Below are 25,362 nucleotides of genomic sequence, written 5' to 3' on the forward strand. Positions count from 1 at the left end.
TGAATCGATTAGTTCATTTATAAAACTATGTAAGAAGTTTTAATTACATAAAACGATTTACTAAATAAAAAAACGTACCAACTTCTACCGAATCTCCTTTACTTAATCTTATTTCGGTGTAAGGTTCATTAATAGGTGGTTCCTTCTTATCAACCAGTGGCACAAACGCAGGCTTTGGCGCTACAGCACACATGTTATTGTAATATGTTAGTGAGCAAATTAATTGCAGCATAAAACGAAAAGTTACTTTATATCTATACATATATTAATATCATTTACATATTGCGATTGATAGGATAAAAGAGGTTTAGAGGAAAGAAGGATTTGGGAATCAGAGGAGGGAGCTCACGTATATAATCTTCAAGATTCGTGCAATCTATAGTTTTTCCAAATGGCTGACCTGGTTTCTCTGAGCTTTCCCCAAATAAGGCAGTTACGATACTGAAAAAATGTACGTTTTATCAACAACGTATTACATGGCTACTATAAAATAAAAGTATTTTAATCTATTTATATTTACGATTGCTTGAGAGACTCGAAGAACGAACGTATAAACTCGAAATAGGTTGTCTCCTCCTGAAAGATGATCTGAATCGTTTTGTCCGTGCCTGGTACCCATCCTTCAAGAGTTGCACGGAATTCTGGATTCTGTTTTGCATAGTATAATATCCCGGATGCTCCTATTGCAACTGCAGTCAGAGTTATGAGCACTCCTCCACCTCCTCTGCTCTTCTCACTTGCACAATAAGGTATATGTTTAGATATAATAACAAGTCATTGCAAACAATGTGAAAGCAAGGGGTAAAACAATATACAAATCAAATGCTGTAAGAAATTTAAAATATTCTAAAGTACAAATTTATCTTAATTTATCTACCATACACATTCTATTGCCAGTACTTAAACCTGTTGCAAAGATATCAGTGGTTAATGGGGCCATGCATGCAATTTTGTTACACAAGACATATAGTACAATGCAACTGGGTTTAAATTCTGAATACCTCTTTGACGAATCAGTTGAATACCTATGTCCAGATACTCTGGACGTAAGTTTGACATCCTTGAAAAACCTAAAACATACAACGATGCTCACATCAAATGTTCTCGTCTATCCTACTCAATATAATATTTAAAGTAGACATATGTACACAACGAAACATGTATGTACATGTTTATTTTTAGTACTATTATAACTGGTTAATTATAGATATTATAAAATTATTCGTAACAATAAGTGTAGAATAACTTAAATAATTAATTGTATACCAATGGAATTTCAAAGAAATCTCGATAGGCTCTCAAAAAAATAACAATTCCATCAAGATATTTATATCAAACATAACCTAATCTTAACCTAACCCAAAGATGACTTATAAAATATAAGAAATTTGTAATTATCCATTACTATAAGTTATCGAAAATGCGAAGAAACGAAATAGGAAAGAGTTTCGTTCGTTTAAACGTAATGACAGCTCTGACAATCGTAAAGATCTATAAGCAAACAAACAGTAAATTTGTTCACATACCTCCAATCCGGCTCGCACTTGACTCGTGTTCGTGTCTCGTAACATCTAGTTGACAGGTAAAGTCTGGAGGGTCCATGTTTTTTTATCTGAAAGGGCAACGGTGTCAATGAAATCGTCTGGAATTATGTAAGTGCCTAAATTTAAGCCATCTTGTCACACGAGGCGCGCAACCTTGGTCTTGTCTACCAGAATATTCACTGACAACTCACGAAAACGCGTTCGAAGTGACACAGTCACGAATTCTCGCACGAATCACATACTTTTTCTTTCAGGGATCGCAAGAAACAACGACGGCAAACTAAATATTATTAGGAGAAACGTCGCGACAATAGTCAGACAGTGCGTAGCGAGGAACACTTTTTGCTCACGTTCTGTTCGTAATTTCTTTTCGATTCGTGTATTGCCAAAACAATTAACTTGCACAGATACGAAGATTTTTCTCATACTTACTTTAGATACCCTATTTAGACCGTTGCACGGAAATTTTAATCCAATTCGGAACATCTTTCGGGTGGCCGGTCAGGCAGCCAAAGGAAAAAGGGAACGACGGCACAAAACAGCTGGTCACTGACTGACTGCACGAAAAGAAGAATGTTGCGTATCGTTAGTACCGCGGTTCGAGGTGCGTACTCTACAGCTTTTCTCTGACTTTACCACCACTAGCTTTCTCTGACTAAAGGATAGTTCGTTGGCTTCATTTTAAACCATTATTCGATCAAATTCGATAAATCGTTGCGCGTTAATCGGTCGAAGTTCGTGACTTGTAGGTTATGTTCGGCTGTGTGGGAGAGCCATTTCGGTTAACAGAAGAAATGCCGGAATTGGACCGAGGGCGCGCTTATTCAAACGTCCCATTGAATCGATATCAATGTTTGTTTTGTTGTACGTATTTTAGGAATTGTTGCTCGTGCAAATGTTGGTGCTGTCACGAATTCCTTGGTCTTAAAACAATATCCTACGGCTCAACATGCTCAAGAAAGATGTTTTGGAGCATTTTCCTCCATTATTAATAAGTGGCACAATATTGACTCGATTAAATCAGAAACAGTTCTATGGTATGATCATTTAAATTGTGTGGCTTTAACTAAGAATGCAGTTAATAATGTCATCAAATTTACAGTCAGAAACAGATAGGAAATATTATTCCTTCTACAGTTTCATTTAATCGAATGCCTGCAAGGACAATTACTAAGTTCTCTAGAAATAAAGGCAAAAGGAAAACTTGCAAAGCTGTACTTAAACGATTTTACAGACTAAATTGGTAAGTCTGCAGCAACATGCGCTATGATCTGTGGTACTTAAAGTTTAATGATAACGTATTTCATTCGAACACAGGGGTATATGGATTAGAACTCGTGTTGGCCGTCATAAGAAACTCTGGACAAAGTCAGAAAACAGGAAGTACAGACTGAGACAGCATATTTTTGTGAATGCTACACAGGCGACTTTATTGGATAAAATGGTAACAAATTATTGGAGAAGGCCTCATTATTATCCGGAAGATCCATACAATCCATACCACGAACGCGAAGAATTTCCTTTTACAAGAAAGAAGCCAGTAGGCTAAATATCTTTACTGTATAAATATAAAAATGTATTCAGTACTGTATTTACGAACACATACCAAAGTACTTTCATTCTGACATGTGCATTTTTCATTAAACAAAGATATATAGAATAATTCGTTAAGAAATGTTAATTAATACTAGCAGTTTGTTATAATACATAAAACTGTGCAGATACCCAACGTTTCATTCTGAAAGTTTGATGGTGAAACAAAACCGGAAGTACATCGGTACCGAACGTTGTTGAAAACATAACTGTGCAATCAATTACGGTCACGCGATCGATTTTTATCCATCTAACTCGACGTTCGGTAAAATGCTGTCCATTAATAAATTTGATCGTCGATCAAGGTGACGTCGTCTACCGTTTGTTGTTACACGATAATCACAATCGGAGCGATCACCGGTCACTTTCAAAATTTCCAAGCTGAATATGTACATAATGCGAACTTTTTTGGCCAGATCACGTGGCTCGCCCTCTACCATCGGTCCGGAGAACGCTAGAATGGCGTAACGTGTTCAGTCGTAGTTCGTCCTTCGCGACGAATACTCTGTCTCTATCAGTTAGTTGGCGGCGGCCTTTTTCTCTTCAACGAAAGACACATATCTCATTGTTCACTATATTTTTATTACAACGTAATCGTCTCTATTACTAATCAAGAAAGATGCCTTATCGCGGCAAGTTGCGATTACTCAGCAGAACCTGCTTCGCATTTAGGAACTCGTGTGCGGATAATAGCAACACTCATTCCGTAGCCAGCGTTCTGAGCAGAAATTTCTCTGTAAGCAGCACGCTCGACATGAGGTGAGTCGAATATACGCAAAATTTCGAACCGGTAACCAATATGTTGATAACCAAAAACTACCCTAATGGTACCCGGCGTTAGAGAGTACACCACGATGGTCGAATTTCGCGCGGAATTTTTGATCGTGTTTTCTGCTCCAAAATGCGACACGTTCTTGTGGTATAAACTGCGGCTGTAAATTCGTTTGCCCGATAACGGCCCGCAATGTTAACAAATACGGGCGTATTCACGCGCGAAATGCGATTCTTACGATGCGAAGTTAATGTGGACTGGTTCCATTCTGTGACGCATTCGTAGCGGGCACGGAGTTGCTAAATACCCAAATTTGTATTTACAATACGCTGATTCTCCGGCGACTGTAAAAGTACTGCCCTATTCAATTAATTCGGGGCAGGTTCTTAAGGTTCTTTCACCTGATCGATAGTTCGGTCTCCCGGTGTCACTGACTCTAGTTAAGAATGAACAAACCGTAGAAATCGATTTAACTAATAGTTTAGTGCGTGCGCTTAACTTGTTAAATTCATTGGCTAGTTTGGTTTTAACACCCGAAATCGTTCAATTAGATGCAATTATGTCATCGACTGCGAAAGGCTGTGGATTTGCACACTCGCTGGATGTCGTACACGCTGAACTTAGCGGCGATTCAGACGTGTTGTCATTGTGAAACAGGCCAGGCGTTTATTCACGTGAACACGATTATATTTTAACGCAAATAGTAGAACAAATTACGAAATCAGTATAACGTGTTAGCTTCCTCCGAAATAAATGTCCTGAGGTAAATGAATTTTGCTGGAGTCTATGGAACATTACAAAAATGAAAATGACGCTAATTGGATAAAGAAGTAGTGAAAGGCGTCCACTTTCGCTACAAATTAAAAATCTAACTGGAAAATCGAGTTACACTGATAGATCAAGCATATATTTGATGCTGTAATATATAAGGATGAAACATAACTCGTGAATAGAAGCATTCCAAATAGCAAGATCCAAGCTTGCCAAATCTAAAATCATAAAATGTTTGGCGTATGTGTAGAGTTGAAAAAATGAGGGTAAAACATTGCAATAAAATGTTAGGCACCTAAATGACCAAGTAAATTGGACACTGGGCTCCAAGATTACCAGAATCCTTTATTGTGTGCACAGATTACGAGATAAAAAGGAATTGCTTGGACAGACTGTTACGGATATGTGATTAGATTTCACCGGTATCGCCCGTATTCAGTTTTGCTTATCGTTCCCTGTAGAGTGATTGCTTACATAATTTTTTTACATATGCGGGAATTAACGTAGGCTGAACACGTATTCGAAGCAGTGTAGATGGCAGCACCGGCCCCGTTAAAATTATCCAGAATATTTTTCGCATGTTTTTTTTTATTTATACGACTTATTTTTTTCACAAAAATTACGCAATAATAGTCAAGAGAAAGTTTATTAATTTCCGAGTTAACTTTTTTCTGTAACACCAATGAATTTGATTGAAACATACTGCAAACTATCCTGAGTTTATTGCTTCGTATACCGGTTACCGTGTCACGAAGCTGATAAGGGTATATTATATTTTAATTGTGACAAATATGAGACACATGTTCATGTATTGATACTGTTATACAAATACATTTGGTTCTATGTAGCTATTTATGGAAGTACTTCTTTTTATATCACGGTTGTGTTCAAGTATATTCAATTCTTATCAATAGAATTCCTTATTCGATTACTTTTCTTCGCGAATTAAAAGTATAATTTTGTTTAAATTTGAGCACACACCATTAACAATTCGTTAGGGGAAAAATACCGGGACGTTGGGGATAATCGACTGGTATTCGATCTTGTTTGCTCTCGAGCTGAGTGCACAGCAAAGAAGAATTTGTTTTCGCTTTCTCGGGAACCTGTTTAATGCGAGAAATGTGTTCGCGTCGCGAATAACAATGTCAGCAACTCGGTAATGCAGTGCACATGTGAACATTTGCTCAACAAAAAATTAAAATCAAACAGATTCGAAACACATTACATATCGTTATTATATATAGAATGTAATAACAATGTAAATGTGCCATCGATGTGAGAAATAGAGTTCAATTTCTAGCATTTGTAAATAATTTTAGCAAAAATTGCTGATAAGATAAATAATTTGTGTAGATACTGATATCATGATGACTTTCACATTTGAAATAGTTCACAAATAACATAAGATTTTAAATAGCACGTTATCATTTCATTACAAGTATTTTCCTTTACGAATTTATGAAACTCCGCATACTTATATTTTTCCTAGGTCAGACACGAGGTTCGGTTATCAGAATTGTTTACGTATGACATTTTCATAGTACATACTATGTTAACAAAAAATAATAGTAACGCAGTCAAGAATTATCACTGAGCTATTTTTACATAGATAAATACTCGGAATAGTAAATTTTGCAGTATCAAGAATTCTTAAAATACTACCGATAATAAATATTTATTCCGTTTCTGATGATTAATTTAAGTGGAAGCTGTAAGCGATAAGTTTAAAAATAAAAGTTACTAAACAGTTACCGAAATGAAGAAAATACCATCTCTTGATGGTAGTATTTTCATTTTTAAATTGTTTCTAAGTTATCGCCGTTTTCTAAGTTATCGTAATAGAATAATTATATGATTAACAAATGTTTATAGACATCCACAACTGTACTGCAATTATTTCTGCAGGTTTGTGCAATTCGTCGGCAAGAATGGGGGACCTCAGCACCTGGGGGTGCAACTCAAACAGGGTGGAGATATAATAGCCGTGTCAGCGGTCGACTCGCGGATCCCTAACACTTTGAAAAAGTTCCTCGAAGGCGGCGATGATCTGTTAAAGAAGGCTAAAAGGTAGGTGTGGCTGGACAAGGTCGGAACAAAAAGGCAAATTCGCGATAAGCGATTCGTTATCAATAGCCGCCTCGTTGGCCCATTAATTGATAAAGGAACGATACGAACGCGTCGCACAACTAGCCTGAACAAGCACTTGCGAGTAGACACATAAACTCGGAATGATTCAATTAATTAGCACTGTATGGGCGTGACAAGCTTGCATTCAGAGAAATTCATTATGAATGTATCAAGAATAGAATCGATTGTTCGCTGAAACATAATTTTCTAAATGCTGATCTACCTGCTGAACAGTATTAACATAAATATAGCTTCGTAACAGTTTAATCCGCAGTTTTCACCATGAACCATTTCTTTTTATCAGGGAAGACGATGTCGACCTGTGGACCATGATAGAGAGGTTCGTTCTATCAGATGTGTGGAAATGATTTCGCCCTTCAACCCTTGAGAAATATTTGTTTTCTACAATAATTGTGTGTAACCATTCGGTACCATTTGTTCACACAGTCGATAACACACACAACCCTTTATCGAATACCCAAGTTGACTCGCTTTCTCGACTGTTTTTACTATCCTTCTAGTTTCTACCCTACTTGTTTAGTATAAAACAGAATCAACAACGTTTTGTGAGTCACGTCGCCATAATTTGTCAAGAAGCTTGGTATTGCCCAAGTGATAACAACTTGTTTGCTACCGTAATTCTTATCATCTAGTGCAAGATCAATGATAGCGTATTTCACGTGAGGAATTGACATCCGTTTTTGACGTCAATATCTATCTGATAATTTTGACAATCGATTTCGGTCATTTACACTGCTTAATAGTTTTTCATCGTGTCGGCAACGTTAATGAATGCCTCGTTATCATTCACTTACTCTATCATATCTTGTTATAACATGATTGCGTGTATAAAATGTTTGTTTTCTCAATTGACTCGTCTTCAGTAACCAGTCTAGAATATCTCCATTTGTTTTTTAATTACAAACGATGGTTATTGAATCGCCAGAGGTCATGTTCAGTACTCGTCGGTGAAATCATAAACTGCACATGTTGTTTGAAATAAACAAAAGATCTCGTTTCTATTGGTGCAAACGATACTCTAAGGTAATCGTGCAGAATCAAGTGTTAAATTCAATGGGACCATGAACGGAAATTCATTTTTCAAGCGACGATTAGTCCCAGAATTGGTCCTGATAATGAATTAATTTTATTTATATCCCCCATATTTGTCTTTCTACAACTCTTTAAGACAGCCTAAGAACGAATGGATCAAAACATAATTCTTCAACTATTTCGAGGAGCGTGACACAGGAAAAGTGACTTAGATCAGAGAATGCTGATATGGTTCTGCTTCGAGTGCGGTTATACTTTCAAAACAAAGTGCTTGTGATATGTTCTTTACACAGCACAATTTTTTGCATTTATTCTACATTTTACAAACATCCGGGAATCTCAAGATAATGACTCTATCGTGTAACGATCAAATTAATCCAGGGATTCCGGCTTTATCTTTTTGTGTCACTCTGAAACATTTTATGCATTATCATAATATCAAATGACTCTGCTCTTATAACACCACTCTACAATATATCTTTGAGAGATCACTCAATATCGAAAAACACCTAACCACTTCATGAGTATGAATGAATTTATGAAATAAATCCTCAACCAATGACCACGTTAATATTGCTGTGCTTAAAAGTTGGTTTACAATTTTTCCGAAATAATAAATAACAGTGTTGCTCGCTAAAACTAAGTCATGTCGTGAAGAAGATAATGCTAAGCTTGAAGCTAGTTTTGATTCCCTGAAAGAAACCACTAATCTAACGTTTGTACAGTGCGAATCTGGTACCTAGAATTTCCAAGAACCCTTCGACTTAGTCAACAAGTGACCGGAAGAAATTATGTGTAGGATCGTAGCTGAGGGACGGAGCGTAATACCGGAAGCTGAGGTGAATTTCTTGGCGCCTGTGACACGGATGGACAAACTGGCATGCGTCGGGCTCAACTACATCGGCCATTGCAAAGAGCAAGGTGTATCGACGCCAGAAACTCCTGTAGTTTTCAGCAAATTCCCGAGCAACATTATCGGCCCGCGCGACAACATCATGCTACCCCCGATCTCAGACGTAAGTTCAAGATCGATAGCGGGTTCTGAATTTGCAATGGCGCCGACGGTTCACTTTCCGCTTTAGCAGCGACCGTTTATATTTAGTTGCATCGATTACGTAACGTGTTAACGGACTTTCGCGAACTATTAATAAGAACCTCTGCCACGAAGAGAGGGAGAACCAATTCGTTTTGCGACTTTCGTATTTAAATCTGCTGCAGACTAAACATTCTGTTTTATCGACTGCGCAACAAAACAGATACCCTTTGTCCTCACAACGATTAATTGTTTTATGCGATTCTTAAGTTTATTACCGTAAGCGGCAATTTTGCTATCAGAGTCTACGGTCAGAATATCCAAAACTTAGTGGATGTATTGCCACGTTTATTGATCGTTGTATTGTAATTCTTCCGGCAGAAAGTCGACTGGGAAGCGGAGCTCGCGATAGTAATCGGCAAAAAGTGTAAAGCACTGAAAGATGACGAAGGCAAGGATTGTATTTTCGGTTATACAGTGGCGCAAGACATCACAGCGCGGGACTGGCAAAAGTCGAAGAGAAACGGCGGCCAATTCCTCCTAGGTAAAGCCATGGACACGTTCTGTCCTCTTGGACCGGCTGTGGTCACCAAGGAATCGATAGGCGACATTAACAATTTGTCCGTGAAAAGTTGGGTGAACGGCAACATTAAACAGAATGGCAACACCAGCGAACTGATCTTTAAGCCCCATGAAATCGTTGCCTACATTTCACAGTAAGTAGTCGTCGGTAATAGTACTAGTACTTTGCTGCAACAGGTGCTCGGTATTGTGAAATAATTTAGCAATTAGTTTCCAACGGTAGGAGTGAACATACAATGTTGTTTCTAGGTTCATGACTCTGTTACCAGGAGACGTGATTCTCACTGGCACACCTGCCGGAGTTGGCTTCACCCGTAAACCACCAGAGTATTTACAGGTATTAAAAGTTTTTTGCAAAAATGAAATGATTCAAACTGATAAATACTCTTAGTTGTGAAAGATTTTTTAAAAACATCACATAATCTTTGGCAGCTAAGTTTTATGAGATTGATCGTTTAATTGTGGTTTCCAGCGTGGAGATGTGCTAGAGACAGAGATAGAGGGTCTGGGACGTATGAGAAATAAGGTTCTCTGATCTGATGCTAAGAGAAGACCAATAGGAGCGTTTTGCCCTGAAATGTTTCAGGACGGGAATAATCCTCAGAACGACGCGAACAAATCGCGGTCCGTTCTGAACAGATTCAATGCACGATCATGAGAGGGCAAGGAAAAGCGATTCCCAAATAAAAATCCGAACAAGTTTACACCAACGGAAGTACTTCCCGAAAGAAAAAGAAAATTAAAAGCCTAAATGCGTTCACGCGTCAGAAGCAGTGCTGCGACCACACACACAACATACATAAACATCGTCATATGCATCACGGATTCTGTGTACTTGTACAATTATTGCGAGACTGTTTCTGAAGAATATCAATTTACTGTATGTGTCTTTTTTATCGCGATAGTTTTTTTACCAACTTCTTTGCAACTCTATTAAAATATTTTTAGAGGAACCTGAATTCTTGATTTCGTTCGAACCTATCCATTACGTTGACGGCATCGAGATTGGAGATCTTTACGTTCCAAGAGAACGTCTGCTTTTCTCGGTTGAAGCTGCTAGAAAATATCTTTCATTAATTTTCTATAGATTTTATTTCAATAGTTGGCAAAAATTTATTTTTATATACATTCGTTTCAATGTATGATCGAGTTATAAAAAAAATATACAACTACCTTTACTGACTATAAGCAATATAAAATGACCACTGGCGGCCTTCTATCGAAACGCGACACAAAAATGTCTTACCTATTGCACTATATAAAATTACATCATAACTATGCCTTAACAGTACGACAATACCTACAATAAATATAATACAACCATGTTGAGCAAAGAACATGTTAAGTTTCCGACGCATATTTCACTCACTCCTATCCCCAGAATTTTATCAATTAAAAACAAATTCACTCACACGATTCACTTAATATTTAGCTTAGCTATCATCTTGGGACTATTTCTCCGAAACTGGGTTCGAGACGTTTTCGATTGTTTCTCCCGTCGCGTTACAGTAATCCCTAAAATACTTACGCGTTATATACACGATTCTATCCTTTCTTAAATTTAATCAGCAGTAGCGCGAGCGTCATAAAGACGCATATCCAAATCAAAGTGGAGATGAAGCCACCGTAAACCACTGGGTTGGATATGTACGATCCTCTGGCAAGCATCGACCTCAAGGCTTCTGTGCTCTTCGTCAAAGGCAGAACGTAGCTGACGTACCTTAAAAACTGGTGCATCCCTTCGATCGGCCAAATTATACCACATAACATGACAATAGGCAGAAAAGAGCCCATTGCCATGTAAGTAGCGCTTGTTTCGTTCTCGCAGACGTAAGCAATAACGAATCCTGTAACGATGAAGCATAAAAGATTAATTTTAACAGAAAAATACTGAAATGTAAGTGATCGTTAAATTTCTCACCGAAACACATTCCGCACAATCCGGTGAGAATAGTCAACGCGCTGATCCAGCCTATGTCACCTTCGCAGGTGATCTTGAAGACCGCAAAGGAGACTAACAAGACCATAAGCGTCTGTCCTATCATTACCACGAACTGTGTTATCACCTGGGCGAAGAGAATTTCTGTTCCTGTGATACCTGTCGACCGAACCACAATATGTATACCACGTTGGTTATCGCTGTTATGATTTAACAGATCGTTTCTTTACCAGAAACCAAAGATCGCTCCAGAAGACCTTCGTTCCTCTCGAGCAGCATGGCGCCCGAAGTTAGGGCGACAGACAAGAAGAAGATTATTCTGAAACATTGCCTCCGTTAGTTCATACTGTTAATAATGAATTATTGTTTTATGTATTATATTTTACGTTAAGATCACTCCGGGTGCCGCGAAATCCGTGAAGTTGGGCTCCAATGGACCATAAATGGGTTTTTCGAACTATACATAGTAAAGTATCATATTAATCTAAACTAGGGTTACATATTTTAAACTATTATTGTCATGTAGACTACTACTTACGTTTATTGGAATACTTGTTAATTTTTTACTGTAATTACAAGCTGTGGTTACATCCTGGGCAAAGGTCTGGTAGGAGTAGTAAAAATCTCTTTGAAGCAGCTGACCAATTTGCTGATCTAAACGAGGACGAGGACAAATTGATATCCCTTTCGATTTGTAAAACTAAAATGCGTCTAACGCAAGAAAAAGAAGGTATTCCAACGAATGGTATAAAAAGCTGGTTCTTCGTGGACACCGATTTGCAAGTTATGTAAGGAGCAGCAAGCTCATTTCGAATGCTCGATGCTTGCGGTATTAAAATCAGTATCGACATTAAAAGCCATTAACTCACTGGACATGTCCATGGTGATTAGCATGGCAGAGTACACGACGCTCCAGTCATCAGCATCCTTGCCCTCCTCGAGCCTCGCCGTGAGTGAGTCACTGTAGTTCGCAGGAAAATTGATGGCAGCCCAGGCCCAGCCTCGTTCGACAGCGTGCCTAGCATCGGCATCGTTGTCGTACGGCTGAAACACTAACGATCTCTTCTCGAGTTGCTGAAGAAATCGACAGCTTAATCTCGTCCAATCACAGCCAACCGATGGCACGCACGGCTCCGTGCTACTGTTCAACTCGTTGTTAACTATCGCTATGTTGAGGTTCGTTGGGTCTCTGCCGATCGAGAGGCAGAACACGGTGATTTGGACCACTGGTAAACCTATGATAAACAGCATTATCCTGAAAGAGATAAATCGAGTTAATAGTAATATCGGACACAAGTTTTTGGAGCATATTAAAGTACTTACCCTACGTTACGCCACATCCACAAGAAGTTCTTCCACACGAGAGCCTTCATATGCTGAGAATTGATGGTCTTCATCTTGGAATTACTACCCTCCTCTGGCGGTGGTAGCTCTGGCACCTGATCAGCGAAGCATACTAAATTTAATTTAAAGATATTTGACATTTGGAGGATAATTGTAACTAAGGAATTTTATGCTTTTTATTCTCATTGACTATTTTATGAAGTTAGGATCATTTCTCCTATCTACTTTCTTCTTCCGAGACAATGTATCATCTACCGTTCGTCTTTGGCTTAATCGAGACAAGACAAACTCTAATTACATTTCCATCGTTCACAGCAACGCTTCTTCTCCGACTGGAGACGCTGACGTTATCCCCAAACTCGCCGCTCATTTCGTCATCAACATCCTAGAAAATTAAGAGACACTATAAGTAAATCATTACGTTACAATAGTACGATATTACGCGCGAAAAAACGTACAACTTCCGGAGCTACACCGGTAACGCTGCTAAGGATGCTGCTACGTCTTCTGAGACCCATGTTCTGTCTTTTGCTGAGCTTCAGAAACACATCTTCCAAAGTGTCCAGGTTGTGCATCTCCATCAGTCGCGTCGGCGACTCTTCGGCTAAAAACTTGCCGCCCCTCATCAACCCGATGATGGTGGCCTGCCTCGTTTCTTCGATGTAATGAGTGGTGATTATGATCGTTTTGTTGTCGTCCTTGGTCACTTGCACCAGGTGGTCCCAGATGCTCTGTCGGAGAACAGGATCCACTCCCACGGTTGGCTCGTCGAGGATCAACAGTTCTGGATCAGCAAGGAGGGCTGCTGCGAAGGACACTCTCCTTTGCTGGCCTCCGGAGAGGTTTTTGACGAATCGATTTTCGGACGGTAGCTGTAAGAACTGTCGCAGAGGATTCGTTTAGAAATCTTCCAGATCCTAATAACTGGCTCTGCGGTTACAGTATGCTCGGGAATTGCAAAAGTATCTTTGCAAAAGTATACGTCGAGAATTAATTAGGCCGAGATCTCACCTTAACGAGAAACTCTAGCTTATGGTCCACCTGTTCCGTCGTCATCCCAGCACACCAACCGAAATAAATGAAAGTCTCTCGAATGGAGAACTCTCCGTACAACGCGATCTCTTGGGGCATGTAACCAACTCGGGGACCAGGAACGCCGGAACCTTTGGACCCTGGCTTGCCACCCAGAACCCAAATCTCGCCCGCATTCAAACGTCTCCGACCAACGATGCATGATAGCAACGTGGTCTTCCCGCAGCCGCTCGCACCGAGTAAACCGTATCTGAGAATAATATCATTGAATCAATATATCGCTTATCTCGACGCAATGTCTTACTATAAAAAGCTGGACATTTGCGTAGCCATTTTGATTGCTTCCTCGCGTCTAGGTTTCGTCGGTTTGGTGATAAACATTTCCAGGAGCAAATTAAGAAACAGAATACTTGAACAGCCATTTCATTTACTTCCACGTGTGAAGAATTTTGTTGTTTGATGGTCAGTTGGATGTGTTGAGTCTATTTTTATACTACTGTTAGCTTTTGATCGGGTATTTGCGATGGAATTTAATGAATATGTATCTAAAGGCTGATTTATCGAAATTCCAATCGTCTCGAATAATTTATTACAAAATTATTCGACAACAAGGAACACTCGGGTCCATAATTTTCCTTTCGAGAAGCTCGGCTTACAATGTTCTACCTATGGATTTCCTTATTGGACAGGTTTTTCGAGTGTTCGCTCTGAAATCGTAAATCCGATTTGACATTTATTATGTGAAATTTTAATTGTGCCACAGAAGCGTCACCGTTCTGGCGTATCATTTTTTCTCACGCGATCTTTGCACTCGCGACGCTGCTCGACTGACGTTGAAGATTAATTATATGGACACCTAAACGATCGACTGAGCAGGCTGAAAAAAATGCCACTATCTTCAACCTGTCTTCGAATTTCATGGGAATAAGAAATTATTATACCTTCTGATTAAAATGAACGTCGAACGCTAAAAGCTCTGAGAATAACGTCACGAGTCTGAGATTAGAAAAGATAGAGGAATGAAAGCAACAGTCGCCGTGAACTTTGTAACTGTCGTGTAGTCTCTTGCTAAAATTCGCACAGTTGCATTAAAATATTCTGCAAACAGATTCTCGGACAATGATGAATAATATATGCTGAATAAACAACGTTTTCAACTTTGTATAATCATGACTCTGCAGGTACTAATAGACCGTTTTATCGTCCGAGATGCAGGTTTTTTATTTCTTCGAATACCATCAATTCGATGAAACTTACATCGAGCCTTTCGGCACGGTCATGTTCAGCCCATCCAGAATGATATTAGGGTTGCTTTTTGGGCCATACTTCTTGTAGGCTCTCCTGACGCATACCGCTTGTCTCCTCCTGTTGTCCAAAGTCGAAGCTTGCGTCTGAAACTGCGCTCTCCTTGTCTTCAACTCCAAGGAGGTCGTTGCTATCGTCGACTGGGGGCTTGCGGTCTCCATTTCTGCAACGACAACCGGTTAACGTTATTCAAACGATCGTTATAATCATAGAATTTAGCGGGAACATTTCTCCGGCGAAACGACCCCTTCCGAAACGCGTAGTTAAGCATTTCACGGTTCAGCGGGCCATCGTTTTGCAACCGAGGTTTCCCATTTTCCCATTTGTTCTGCGGTGGTTGTTTCTCAAACGCCACGCGAGAATGCAACCAGTCCCCCCCATGAATCATGTCGATACCATATATGTATTTAACAGCTGGCCGTTTCACGAAATTCGACGTTTAAGTCCGGGATAAACGTTTTAGGCAGTTCCTAGTATGAATAGCAGGTGAGTAAGAGGCACCGGCAGGTAAAAGTGATCTCGGTTATGGCTACACCTGGGTTCGCCCGTCTCTGAGCCACGTGCACTCTCACAAATCTCTACATGGAGAACGTGACGTTAACGTCTCAACTATTTTACGAACAGCCGAGCTACAGTACAGATCGAACAATATCCACGTAGCATCGAAAATATATTTTGCAATTAGTACGTTTCTCAGCAACAGGTAGCACCGAAGATTAGCCTCAAAGTAGATCCTCCTCTTATTTCTAACATTACCCTAACGAAACTCCAAAAGAGGATTGAATGTTCTCCAAACGTTCTTCAGGATCTAGAATGGTTCGTACGAATCTCTACGATTTTGAGAGAAACTGTCTCTCCAAAAACGACGAACTCTGCCCAAACTTTCTAGCTCCAATTAACGAGCAGAGTTGCTTCGTCACGCTTCGAATCATCCGTCGAATGCAAGCGACGTCGAAACGACGGAGACTGGCTTGACACAGTCGCCTAGGTCCACGTGGTACCCAGGCAGGCCCAAATAATTCCACGTAGAACCGTGAAGGGCGAGGTAATCGCCGACGATTCGTACGTAATAATCGGTGCCATGTGATTCGTTTGTGACGTAATGTCGTAACAAACTCTCACCTATGCACAGCTGGTCCAGCCAGCCGGAGAAGCGGTTTCGAACACGCGTCCCCTCTCCGGTCTCTCGTTATCCGATCTCTGGCTAGGCTAGCTGTAGTCCGAAACGAACCCACGCCCTTTTCTCTTCCACTTTCGTTTTCGAAAAACTGATCGACCTTGTTACGCAACCCGAGGAGTCTGGTTCCAATCACCGATACACATTGAAGTCCCTCCAGGGACGTGGGTTTGTTTTGGCGAAACCGATGACCCAGTTTACGATTACCTCGTCAACGGTTATTATGCTCACGGTCTGGCCAAAGAGATTGCAGAATTTTTGGGAATCGTACGCCGTTTGTACGAGTAATTTTTAAATAATTTATTTCTTCGTATTTTATGTTGTTGTCACTATTATTATTTCATGGATTCGTTGAAACTTATTTAGGGGAAAATTTGATTTGCGGTGTTCTGTGGATGGAACATCTTATTCAATATATTTCTCGTAAAAGATCCGATATGTTCCTACATCATGGTTGAACAATTTTATATTTAATATAAATAATTGTGATTGCACCGATTACAAAAGATTCGCTGCAATTCTACACCGTATTTTGTTTATTCTAGCAACGCATACCGTGTGGATTTGTTATGAAAGGTCAGAACATCCAGTTCTTTTACCGAGCGTGCTTTATAATGCAGTTAAGGGGTTGCGCAATGGATCGAAAACGTTGGATCATCGTTTTTCCTTTTGTAGACTTATTTTCCAATTGCCTCAACGAAACATTGAGCCACCGAGGAACACGTGAAATTTGTTAATTACGAGGCAGCTGCGTCGACCGAGCAACGTGATGCAACTTGTCTGCGTTTTGACATTTCTCTGGCCAGATTATGCGCCCGATAACTCGACGTATTATGATGATGAACAGCGTTTTACTCTTTTCGAAGGTGATACCTAAAATATCGCATTAACGAGTATACAAATTCCGTGGAAAGAAGACATTGGGAATGATTCAGAGACATGAATCACTCGTCTCGTTACGGACCGGTGGATTCTTTTTCGATGAAAGGAAAGATTCGAAGCATTTACATTCGTATTGTGCAACCTAGAGAAAATTTATACGATTTCGAATTTAGCGCTACACAGTATTCCGTCTTCGAGCGTTTGTGAGAAAACGTGTATTCGGAACGTCCAAATGTCACGTAGCATTTTCATTTTGTTTATGGTAGTTTTACGCTGCGTTTGAATTTTATAGATCGGCATCCTGGAATTATATAACTTCCTGAAGCAACATGTAACGCGATTTAAAAAGTGGAACATTCGTGCGCTGCTCTGTTATCGCGAACACAAACGAAGCGTTCGTAAATATCTCTTATGCTCGGTATTGCTTCGGTTACTGTTCACCTGTAAATTTCTAACGATTGCGTCCCGAACGTTGCACAAGGTTGCCCAGCTATTAGAGACCGGCGATCTGCGTCCAGCTTCAGTCTAATTAATCTAAAACTTCTGATATCAAACCTTTCGATCGCAATTGCCTACGGTTAACTCGTTTTTAATGCACCAGACGAATATGCACATTTCAATCGGCGTTATTATTACACATTTAAGAAGAAATCGTTGTAATTATAGACCGTAATTAAAAACCTTATACGAACAGAGTCGCAACACGTTACGAACGAGAAAAGTACAGAGCGATTTAAGTGTTTCCGGTACAACAAATCATCGAATGTATAAATAGTTCGCCGACTGGAAAACATGATTGTGACTCATTTGGTAAACCAGCCAATAGGGGAAACACACGATTCTACAAATTTCATAGATTTCAATAGGAAGTAAACACTCGAAGACGTCCCCAAAATGACTTTCGTTTCGTCCGGAGATTGTTGCTTGAAGAATAAACATTCCGTATACCACAATGTAGTCAATGATTTCCTCGTACGGCACAAGCTTGCAAATGCAGCGTACACACGAAGATGTTGTCAACAAATATTTCACGGTGGCATGGAGCAGACAATGAGAGCTCTAATGAATAATCATAAGAAAGGCGATCGTGTTTACCGGTTACACAGAATCGTAAGAAGTTGCGACCTCGCTGGTCAACAGGATTGACAAATATCCTCGGTCTCCTTGCGCGAGGAGGTCGGCGCGGTGCGGCACGGCCGCGCGCGGAACGGCGCGAGACGACGCGTGCAAGTTCATTGTAAAAGAGACGCCATGCAGTATAGCACCGGCAGTATACTCGCGCGAAAGTCCAAAGAAAAGGAAAGCGATTAGAGGTAACCTTAGATGCATCTTTCGCAACCGCGAGCAAGGAGTAAAGGCGATGAGAGAGAAATCCTTATGAAACCGAGAAAATATGTTACCGGGTCGACGTTCGAATCGTTCCCTCCGCTCTGAACCGCTCTTATGGCTCGACACATTCGAGCTCGTTCTCTACAATAAATTTCGTCGATTAGATAACAACGGAGAAATTGTCTTGAAAAAGTATCCTCGTTTAAAAACTCTTTCATTTGATTGTGAATTTACAAAATAATGCGTTTAATAATTTGATTACTCAAAAAATATTTTTAAAGCATTCGAATGTAATTGTAATTTGTCTCGGTCTATGCGCTGTATGGAATATGCCACGCGTGCACAGCGCAGTTTGTTATTCTGAATTTGACAAAAAAAAGGCATCGAGATCGTCTCTTACGTAAACGAGACCCGGAAGCTGCGTTATGCCAATACAGATCTAATTGTCTCGGCTTCGTGATCTCGTTTCTTGTTGCCGTCGCGATCCTTAGATCATAAAGCGTTTACCGAGTACGCGACGATGCTCGTTACAATTTGCGTCCGAGACTTCCGCGAACGCTGCTATAAAATTGGTTGGAAACCGGTAGGTTTTGACCCAAGGATCGGGATCGAGGCGAGCAACCATTAACAACACGGCCAGTTATTATTGAGATTGCGCGTCATTGGTCGTAACCGTGGCAACCAGAAAGCTATTGTCAATCCGCCACCATCGAGTCACACTGTTGACGTTAACTCTGCTACCCATTTTTTATTCCTGTTTTTTTTTTTTAAACACAACTCTCCCTTTCGGTGTTTTATAGACCATTCGTTTGCTGTCGAGAGTGCTCGCCGGCGCCACTTTCATTAAAATGCTGTCGTAAAATATAATTTTACTATGTCTCTTTTTCTTAGCATCCGATTACTTTGATTATTTACACCTTTTACGAGCGTTGTTTGAATATTCTCCAAGCATTTTAATTATGAATAATTATGAAGGACCAGCTATGAAAAGTGGTTTGTTCCAGTTCAAAAGACATCGCTGAATGGATCTCTAAATTTTCTTAATCTCGACACATCGTTTCGACGTCGGAACGCGGAAAAAAGAGTGCATAAATCTGTCTCTTAATTTTCTTTAAAAACGTAAATTGCCGTAACGTTTTTTTTGTCCTCAAGCAAGCGACTGCTCCTCGCCGTCACGTCGGTGTAATCACCGAAAATGCAAATTTGTGATCGGCAATTTATCACCGATCGATATTTCCATAAATCGTTTTCCGCTGTCCTGCTCCACGTGTACCAGTTCCGCCATTCGTGGATCATTTTTTTGAACGTGACTGGCAAAGGTCACGTGACGAAGAAAAACATGCCGCACGCATCACACGATTCGAGGACGTCAAGATTATAATCTTTAACTAGCGAGGAAGATATAAAACAATTCTCATTTGTGTTTTGCGGTGACTTTTTTTTTTTTAATTAGCCATTCGAGACACCAGGTACGATTAGTACTTTCCCGCGTGTAATACGGTTTTTATTCGGGTAAACCGCTTTTTCGCTGACGAACCGTCGCTGTTTCATTCCTGGTTTACGTCTACGTACAGAAAGAAAAAAACGCGCAGATATCGGTAGACGCTAACAATTTTTAACGAAGGAATATCTCGATGAATATTTAATACACATAGTAAAATATCGCCCGAGGCCTACTTTTTCCGCGCATTTCCATGTATTCCTCGTATTCCTCGTTTTTCTCGTTTTTCTCGGCCGATCGCGAGCTCGTGCAATTAAAATCGCGAATCGTTGACAATCAAATCCAAGCCGCTTGCGACATTCGTTACGCTTATGACATATTTTACCGCGTCAACGTTTTGTTGCTTCCCCCGGTCGAGCAAACGTTTCGCAACCAGCACGCGTACGACCTCACCTTTGCAATTTATACTTGCAAACATAATATTTCGGTAACAAAATCTGCTTGACGCGGAGTAATTAGAGAGAGAGAGAGAGAGAGAGAGAGAGATCAAAGAATTTCGAAAGCCGAAGTTTACTTACGTGTCCCATTGGATTTTCATTGAAAAGCACCACTTCTGTGGTTCGTGGGACGCTCGAACGGAAACAATCGCGGATGAAATCATTCAACGAGGAATGCAATCATTCAGAATTCTAGAGGCTTTCGAATGCAATACGAATTATATTTAATCATTATAGAATTATATACGACGAGTTCGATTCAGCTTTTCAAGGGAAATCGATAGCAAGTTTCGTTACACGTTCGCGATGAACACTAACCTGTAACACGTTCCAACGGCGGCGAACTTCGTTCTTCGGCTTCTTAGACGATCAGCAAGGATAAATCCTCGGGCTGGTATTACTCGCGAATCAATTACACCGCACGAACTCGATCGGTCACTACCAACAACCCGACATTCATCCTTCACGATATCTCGACCGCCACTTGGTCTTGGAAGATTCCACTTGGACCACTTCGTCGCCACCCCCTCGAGCATCCAAGGTGACCAGGCTACCCACGCAGACCAGTTTAGGTGTTTCCCGCAGAAACCGAGAGCGACGTCTCTAATTGCACCCAGTTTCCGTATTAAACTCTTTGCTTGCTAGCCAATGCCTGACAACTTAGGATTCAGCTGGATCGGACCGAATCCTTTTCGTTCCAGAAAACACTTCCGTTGGCTCTTTGGTCCAGCTTCTGCAGACCTCGAGATGAACCGTCGTAAAGGATCTCCGCGAACTTTGAAGTGAAAAACCGAAGTATCAAGAACCCTGAACTCTATGCCCAAGTTCTCCAGACACTCGTGATCGAAATAGTAAACTTTGCTACTCGATTTTTCTGTCAATAGAGTCCAGCTTCGAATAAATATCGAATCAGAGTTGTGTCCACCTCTAGGAAAGTCGATCGACCCACGAGTTCCGTCGAGGGGTGATCGGACGAATGATGGTTCGAGCACCGACTAGGCAACGTCTGCAGAAGAGCTGTCCTGATGTTAGAAGATGATCGGTGCCAAAGAAGCCGGCGTCACGCGGTGCCACGAGCGGCTTGATCGCGTTGCCACTGTGAACTGACTCGGCGGGCTGCAGGATGGAGAATCCAACGCTTGTGCAACCCGTCGAAGCCGTCCCGTCTCGGTTCCGCGGCATGCCGGTGCCGGTGCCGGGGCCGGGGCCGGGGCCGGGGCACCGTCGCTAGAACAGCCAGATCGCAGTGGGGGTAGAACCTGCCCGGCTATTCTAAATAGACGAAAATGTTCGTTGTTTCGCCAGTCGAGGATTTTTCCGAGGCGCCAGCGCGGATTCAGCTTCCATCCGCCTGAAACGTCCGCGTCAACATTTGCGTCCGCCCCGATCGTTCGCTCTTTCTTCTCGACTCGACTCGACTCGATTCGACTCGACTCGGCGTGACGCGACGCGGCGTCTGCGGTCTGGTTTGCTTTTTTTCGAGCGCCGTGGAATTCCCCGGCCCTAAACGAGCATCGTGAATGCAAAACAATGCTTCAAAACCTGCGCGAGGGGGCAATCATCTTTCTACGTCATTTGCATGCCGATATCTGTGACCCGTGAAAACATTATGGACCTTCTGGGGATTTATTTGTTCTTGAAATTCAATATAAGCTCGTAAAGTTGATCCTTGCAAAAGAAAAACGTTCTGCTACCTTTTTTATTCTCTGGAATTTTCAAAGAATTATTTAGTTCGCATTGATAGAACATATCGTAAAATACACTGTATTTATAAAACCATACGTTCGAGATCCATGCTATTTCCACACGTTCAAACAATGCACGGTTGGTAAATCTGAGAAATTGCAGATTTCTATCTCGTCCGTTCTGCTACAGAAATGGCAATTTTAATATGACAATACTTCCGCCACTTACTCAGACAAGAATCATTCTTAAGAGAACGAGATTTCACGACCCGATTACTTTTTTCATAAGCACAGCGCGTAACTATGAACGACCGATTATGTAAATCGCACGCGCCGAACTCTTCCGCCGAGCATTGAAATCACCGGCCGGCCGACTCCAGCGAATTTTCGCGACGCGACGCGACGCGGTCACGGAAAAAGCCGGTTCGATGCACGGAACTATTCGCGAATGTTGCTCGACACTAAACAGGGAGGAATTGGACTAGAAATCGGGTCGGCGGTTTGCCAACGATTATTACCAAACTGCATTTTTCCACGGACTTTGTTTACACTTACGTGATCGGCGATGTAACTTCGCGATCGATTCAACGTTCCGTACACGCTCCGTTCACGTTCCGTTTCCGAGACTCTAATAGTTCGTTCGTGAAAAGTTTACATTTGCTGGTGAGAAATGGATGCTTGAGAACATTGACGGATTTTCTGCCAGAGAAATTGCATAATCTTGCAGTTGTGCGTCTACACGCGTTTTTTGTTCTTCTAACGGGTCCGTGAAAGTAAAAATTGATCTTGTCGCTTCGAGCTTTGCTTTCACTGTTCAACAGTCGGTTTTCCCAGGAACGAAACGCGATTCCGCGAATCGCGAAGCGCTGAGTCACCCGGTACTGATATTCCAGCATCGTGAAACACCGTGGTCTCCGGTGGTAGAAACGAGACGTCGGGTCTCGACGAAGCAGTTACATCTACCCGGGGTAATTATAACTTGCGATTATACCGTGATTATTCTGATTGCTCTGTTGACAGCTGCTGTTCGAAGATAATCTGTCCCTAGCAATGTGTACGTTGAAAGAAACGGTGAAAAATGAGGGAGAAAAAGCATCGAATAACGAGCATCCATTTGCCAACTTACAAATCGGCTTTTTTGCAACAAAGTTTACTTGAAACGCGGTTACGTGACCGGACGAGTTCCTTAACAAAGTGGAGAAAAAAATGTCGCTTTTCAGTGCCGTTGAGAAAGCACAAGAACTTTACTCCTAACGTTGTTTAGACTATCACAGGATACAAATCTATTGAGCTTCTTTTTCCTATTAAAGTGTTTGCCAACTAATCGCAGCAACTTATTTTACTATAAAAAAAATACGTCAGTCATCGTCGTTTTTAATGTTCGAAGCTGGAAATGCACTGCTTGCTGCATGTATGTAGATGCGAGAGAAGCGTCGTCAGTGACATCTGAGTTTCTTTTCAGAATCGCAATTATGCAAATGTACTAATTATACCGTACTAATTATCGCATCCGTAATTATCTGCAGCGTCTCGGAGAAGCTGGATGTCAACATATCTGCACAGTAGGTATCACTTTGAACCCGACTCAAGGCGACCATACCGCTTCAGGGTTACTAATGTGCATTGGCCGGCATGCGTGCGACGTTATGACAACTCTGGCTAAACGAAAACTGCTGCGTGCATGCTAAATGGCTTTTGCAAATGGCAAAAGAATTTGATTTGCTGCAAGCAAGTAATTAACTTTTTACTCGGCGATCCCCGCAGACTATAAATTCACATTTTTATCCAGTCTATAATTATTTGCTAAACAATTCTCGAATCCAAAGATAGACCTGTAAAGACTTAATTTATGCGTGCATGTAATTAACGTACAATCATCGTTGCTTCGAAGCTTCAAAAATGGCGGAGCCTTTTCACTGGTTGGAATAGATTGTTCGCGTTCTCTGTTCACAATGGAAAACCAATTTCAATGCGAGTCATTTACTGTGTTCCGGGCCTGTTGCCATTAAAACATCGGCGCATGGCGCGGAAATCGTGGCTGATAAGAGATCTGTGGGCGAGGCGTCTTAATGACTTTCTCGTCGACGCGCTGAGCTATGAAACTCGGACCGCGGATGCGCGCCGTTCTCGAGATTTTGACATCGACCCGTGAAGCAAGCATTGCAACAATGTTTAAAGCGCCATCAGAGCGAGACAAACACGCTAGCATCCGAAAGTTTCAGGAGATTGCGCTATCTTCTGTAACGGAGGCCGGCGATAGACCAAGCCCGCGCATCTTAAATCGCTGACGATTTTTACGCCAGCCTGAAAATGTTAAATACGTTTCGTCGCTGATCGATTTACTACGATCTTCGACACGGCAATTAAGTGCGTAGACGGTAGAAATCAGCTCGCGTTTTTTTCAGTTTGTTACTAATCAACCTGTCACACTTATCTCCAACAGTCGATTATCTTTTTCTTTTCCTGACTTTTACATGTTTCGCATTCGCGGAAGTGCGCGTATATATTCGTCGTCGATGACGCTTGCGAAAATTGTTTAAAAGAAACGCTCAACTAGTTCCTAAAAATGTTGCCATTTACGTGTTCTAAAAAAAGTTTTTGAATAATTGAACAGCTCGAACAGCCCAACGCGAGGAAATTCTCGAACGTACTAAACGCGTATGTGATAAATAAAATCGGCCATCTTCTTGCCAACGAATATTATTAAAATCCCGTCGCTGGCGCTACCGATAAATCGTCGTCTAGTCAAACGACATTAAAAATTATAATTCGAGCTTAGATTCGAATCGCAGAGGTTTCGACACGATCCCAAAGTCCCGGCTGTCAGAATCATTGGAACACGAGGTTGGGGCCGAGCAGCAACGGTTATTATGCTCAAGGCTTAAGTAATTCCGAAAAAATTCCAAGATCTAGCCGCGAATCTATGGCAACGATCTCGGCCGAAATCCGCGAGATCACTTTCAAAATCGTTGTCCTCGCACAGTTACGTCAACGCGTTAAATAACAGCTTGTTCGCGAGCAGAATTCAGAGGCACCGCTCGATGCGCGTTCAACGACGACGTTTCCTTCACCCGATCATCGCGATGATCGAGCAACGAGAAGTCGTCTCTTCGATACCAGAAGCAGAATCGCGGATCGCGCGCGATAGCGATCGACGCGGGATTGATTGACGATCCTCTGCGTTCGATTATGATCGAAGCCGAAAGATCATCGTCTCTCGTCCGATCGCGACTAAACGCGAGGGGCAAGAAGCGGT

The 25,362-nt window shown here is 41.2% G+C and overlaps 4 protein-coding genes across 11 annotated transcripts in view; 2 read left to right on the forward strand and 2 right to left on the reverse strand.

Annotated features, from left to right (window-relative positions):
* The window catches only part of Mitofilin (inner membrane mitochondrial protein mitofilin), a 52,184-nt gene extending 50,068 nt beyond the window's left edge, over positions 1-2,116 (reverse strand). For 6 of the 7 annotated variants that reach the window (XR_013493728.1, XR_013493727.1, XR_013493726.1 and 3 more), the window contains exons 1-6: positions 1,977-2,116; positions 1,527-1,612; positions 1,002-1,070; positions 521-736; positions 401-441; positions 79-180 (exon numbers count right to left, since the gene is read on the reverse strand). Coding sequence is in view for 4 of the 7 variants with exons in the window: in XM_078176813.1 (XP_078032939.1) it covers positions 79-180; positions 401-441; positions 521-736; positions 1,002-1,070; positions 1,527-1,612; positions 1,977-2,030 (568 nt within the window). In the remaining 3 variants the exon portion in view is untranslated. The remainder of the gene's footprint in view (positions 1-78; positions 181-400; positions 442-520; positions 737-1,001; positions 1,071-1,526; positions 1,613-1,976) is intronic. The other variant, XM_078176816.1, reaches the window with a different exon arrangement.
* Positions 2,030-3,221, forward strand: Mrpl35 (mitochondrial ribosomal protein L35). The gene is made up of 4 exons (XM_078176819.1): positions 2,030-2,148; positions 2,422-2,581; positions 2,647-2,787; positions 2,862-3,221. Exons 1-4 carry the CDS (start codon positions 2,118-2,120, stop codon positions 3,091-3,093), a joined length of 564 nt encoding a protein of 187 aa, XP_078032945.1. The 5' UTR covers positions 2,030-2,117; the 3' UTR covers positions 3,094-3,221.
* Positions 3,222-3,618: 397 nt separating this feature from the next.
* Positions 3,619-10,428, forward strand: LOC144467843 (oxaloacetate tautomerase FAHD2A, mitochondrial). 2 transcript variants are annotated; one of them, XM_078176817.1, is made up of 7 exons: positions 3,619-3,896; positions 6,586-6,747; positions 7,112-7,147; positions 8,660-8,876; positions 9,275-9,609; positions 9,725-9,812; positions 9,948-10,428. In XM_078176817.1, exons 1-7 carry the CDS (start codon positions 3,757-3,759, stop codon positions 10,008-10,010), a joined length of 1,041 nt encoding a protein of 346 aa, XP_078032943.1. In that variant the 5' UTR covers positions 3,619-3,756; the 3' UTR covers positions 10,011-10,428. The 2 variants fall into 2 exon arrangements, with proteins under 2 accessions (XP_078032943.1, XP_078032944.1); XM_078176818.1 differs by lacking the exon at positions 7,112-7,147.
* LOC144467841 (ABC transporter G family member 23) lies at positions 5,006-21,609 on the reverse strand. Its single transcript, XM_078176812.1, has 12 exons — positions 20,740-21,609; positions 15,048-15,258; positions 13,770-14,040; positions 13,217-13,639; positions 13,057-13,143; positions 12,738-12,853; positions 12,284-12,669; positions 11,953-12,068; positions 11,801-11,871; positions 11,645-11,733; positions 11,397-11,573; positions 5,006-11,322 (listed from the first exon to the last, which is right to left on the reverse strand). Exons 2-12 carry the CDS (start codon positions 15,254-15,256, stop codon positions 11,021-11,023), a joined length of 2,247 nt encoding a protein of 748 aa, XP_078032938.1. The 5' UTR covers positions 15,257-15,258; positions 20,740-21,609; the 3' UTR covers positions 5,006-11,020.
* Positions 21,610-25,362: the final 3,753 nt, after the last annotated feature.

This window comes from Augochlora pura, chromosome 3 (assembly GCF_028453695.1).
Source record: "Augochlora pura isolate Apur16 chromosome 3, APUR_v2.2.1, whole genome shotgun sequence".
Taxonomy (NCBI): domain Eukaryota; kingdom Metazoa; phylum Arthropoda; class Insecta; order Hymenoptera; family Halictidae; genus Augochlora; species Augochlora pura.

Coding starts and splice junctions, on each gene's coding strand:
- Mrpl35 (XM_078176819.1), top strand. CDS start 2,118: ATGTTGCGTATCGTTAGTACCGCGGTTCGAG. Junction 2,149..2,421: donor CGTTAGTACCGCGGTTCGAG/GTGCGTACTCTA, acceptor TACGTATTTTAG/GAATTGTTGCTCGTGCAAAT. Junction 2,582..2,646: donor AAATCAGAAACAGTTCTATG/GTATGATCATTT, acceptor TCAAATTTACAG/TCAGAAACAGATAGGAAATA.
- LOC144467841 (XM_078176812.1), bottom strand. CDS start 15,256: ATGGAGACCGCAAGCCCCCAGTCGACGATAGCAACGACCTCCTTGGAG. Junction 13,640..13,769: donor AGCTAGAGTTTCTCGTTAAG/GTGAGATCTCGG, acceptor CCTCTGCGACAG/TTCTTACAGCTACCGTCCGA. Junction 12,069..12,283: donor AATCACCATGGACATGTCCA/GTGAGTTAATGG, acceptor GTCCTCGTTTAG/ATCAGCAAATTGGTCAGCTG.
- LOC144467843 (XM_078176817.1), top strand. CDS start 3,757: ATGCCTTATCGCGGCAAGTTGCGATTACTCAGCAGAACCTGCTTCGCA. Junction 3,897..6,585: donor AGCAGCACGCTCGACATGAG/GTGAGTCGAATA, acceptor TTATTTCTGCAG/GTTTGTGCAATTCGTCGGCA. Junction 8,877..9,274: donor TGCTACCCCCGATCTCAGAC/GTAAGTTCAAGA, acceptor TTCTTCCGGCAG/AAAGTCGACTGGGAAGCGGA.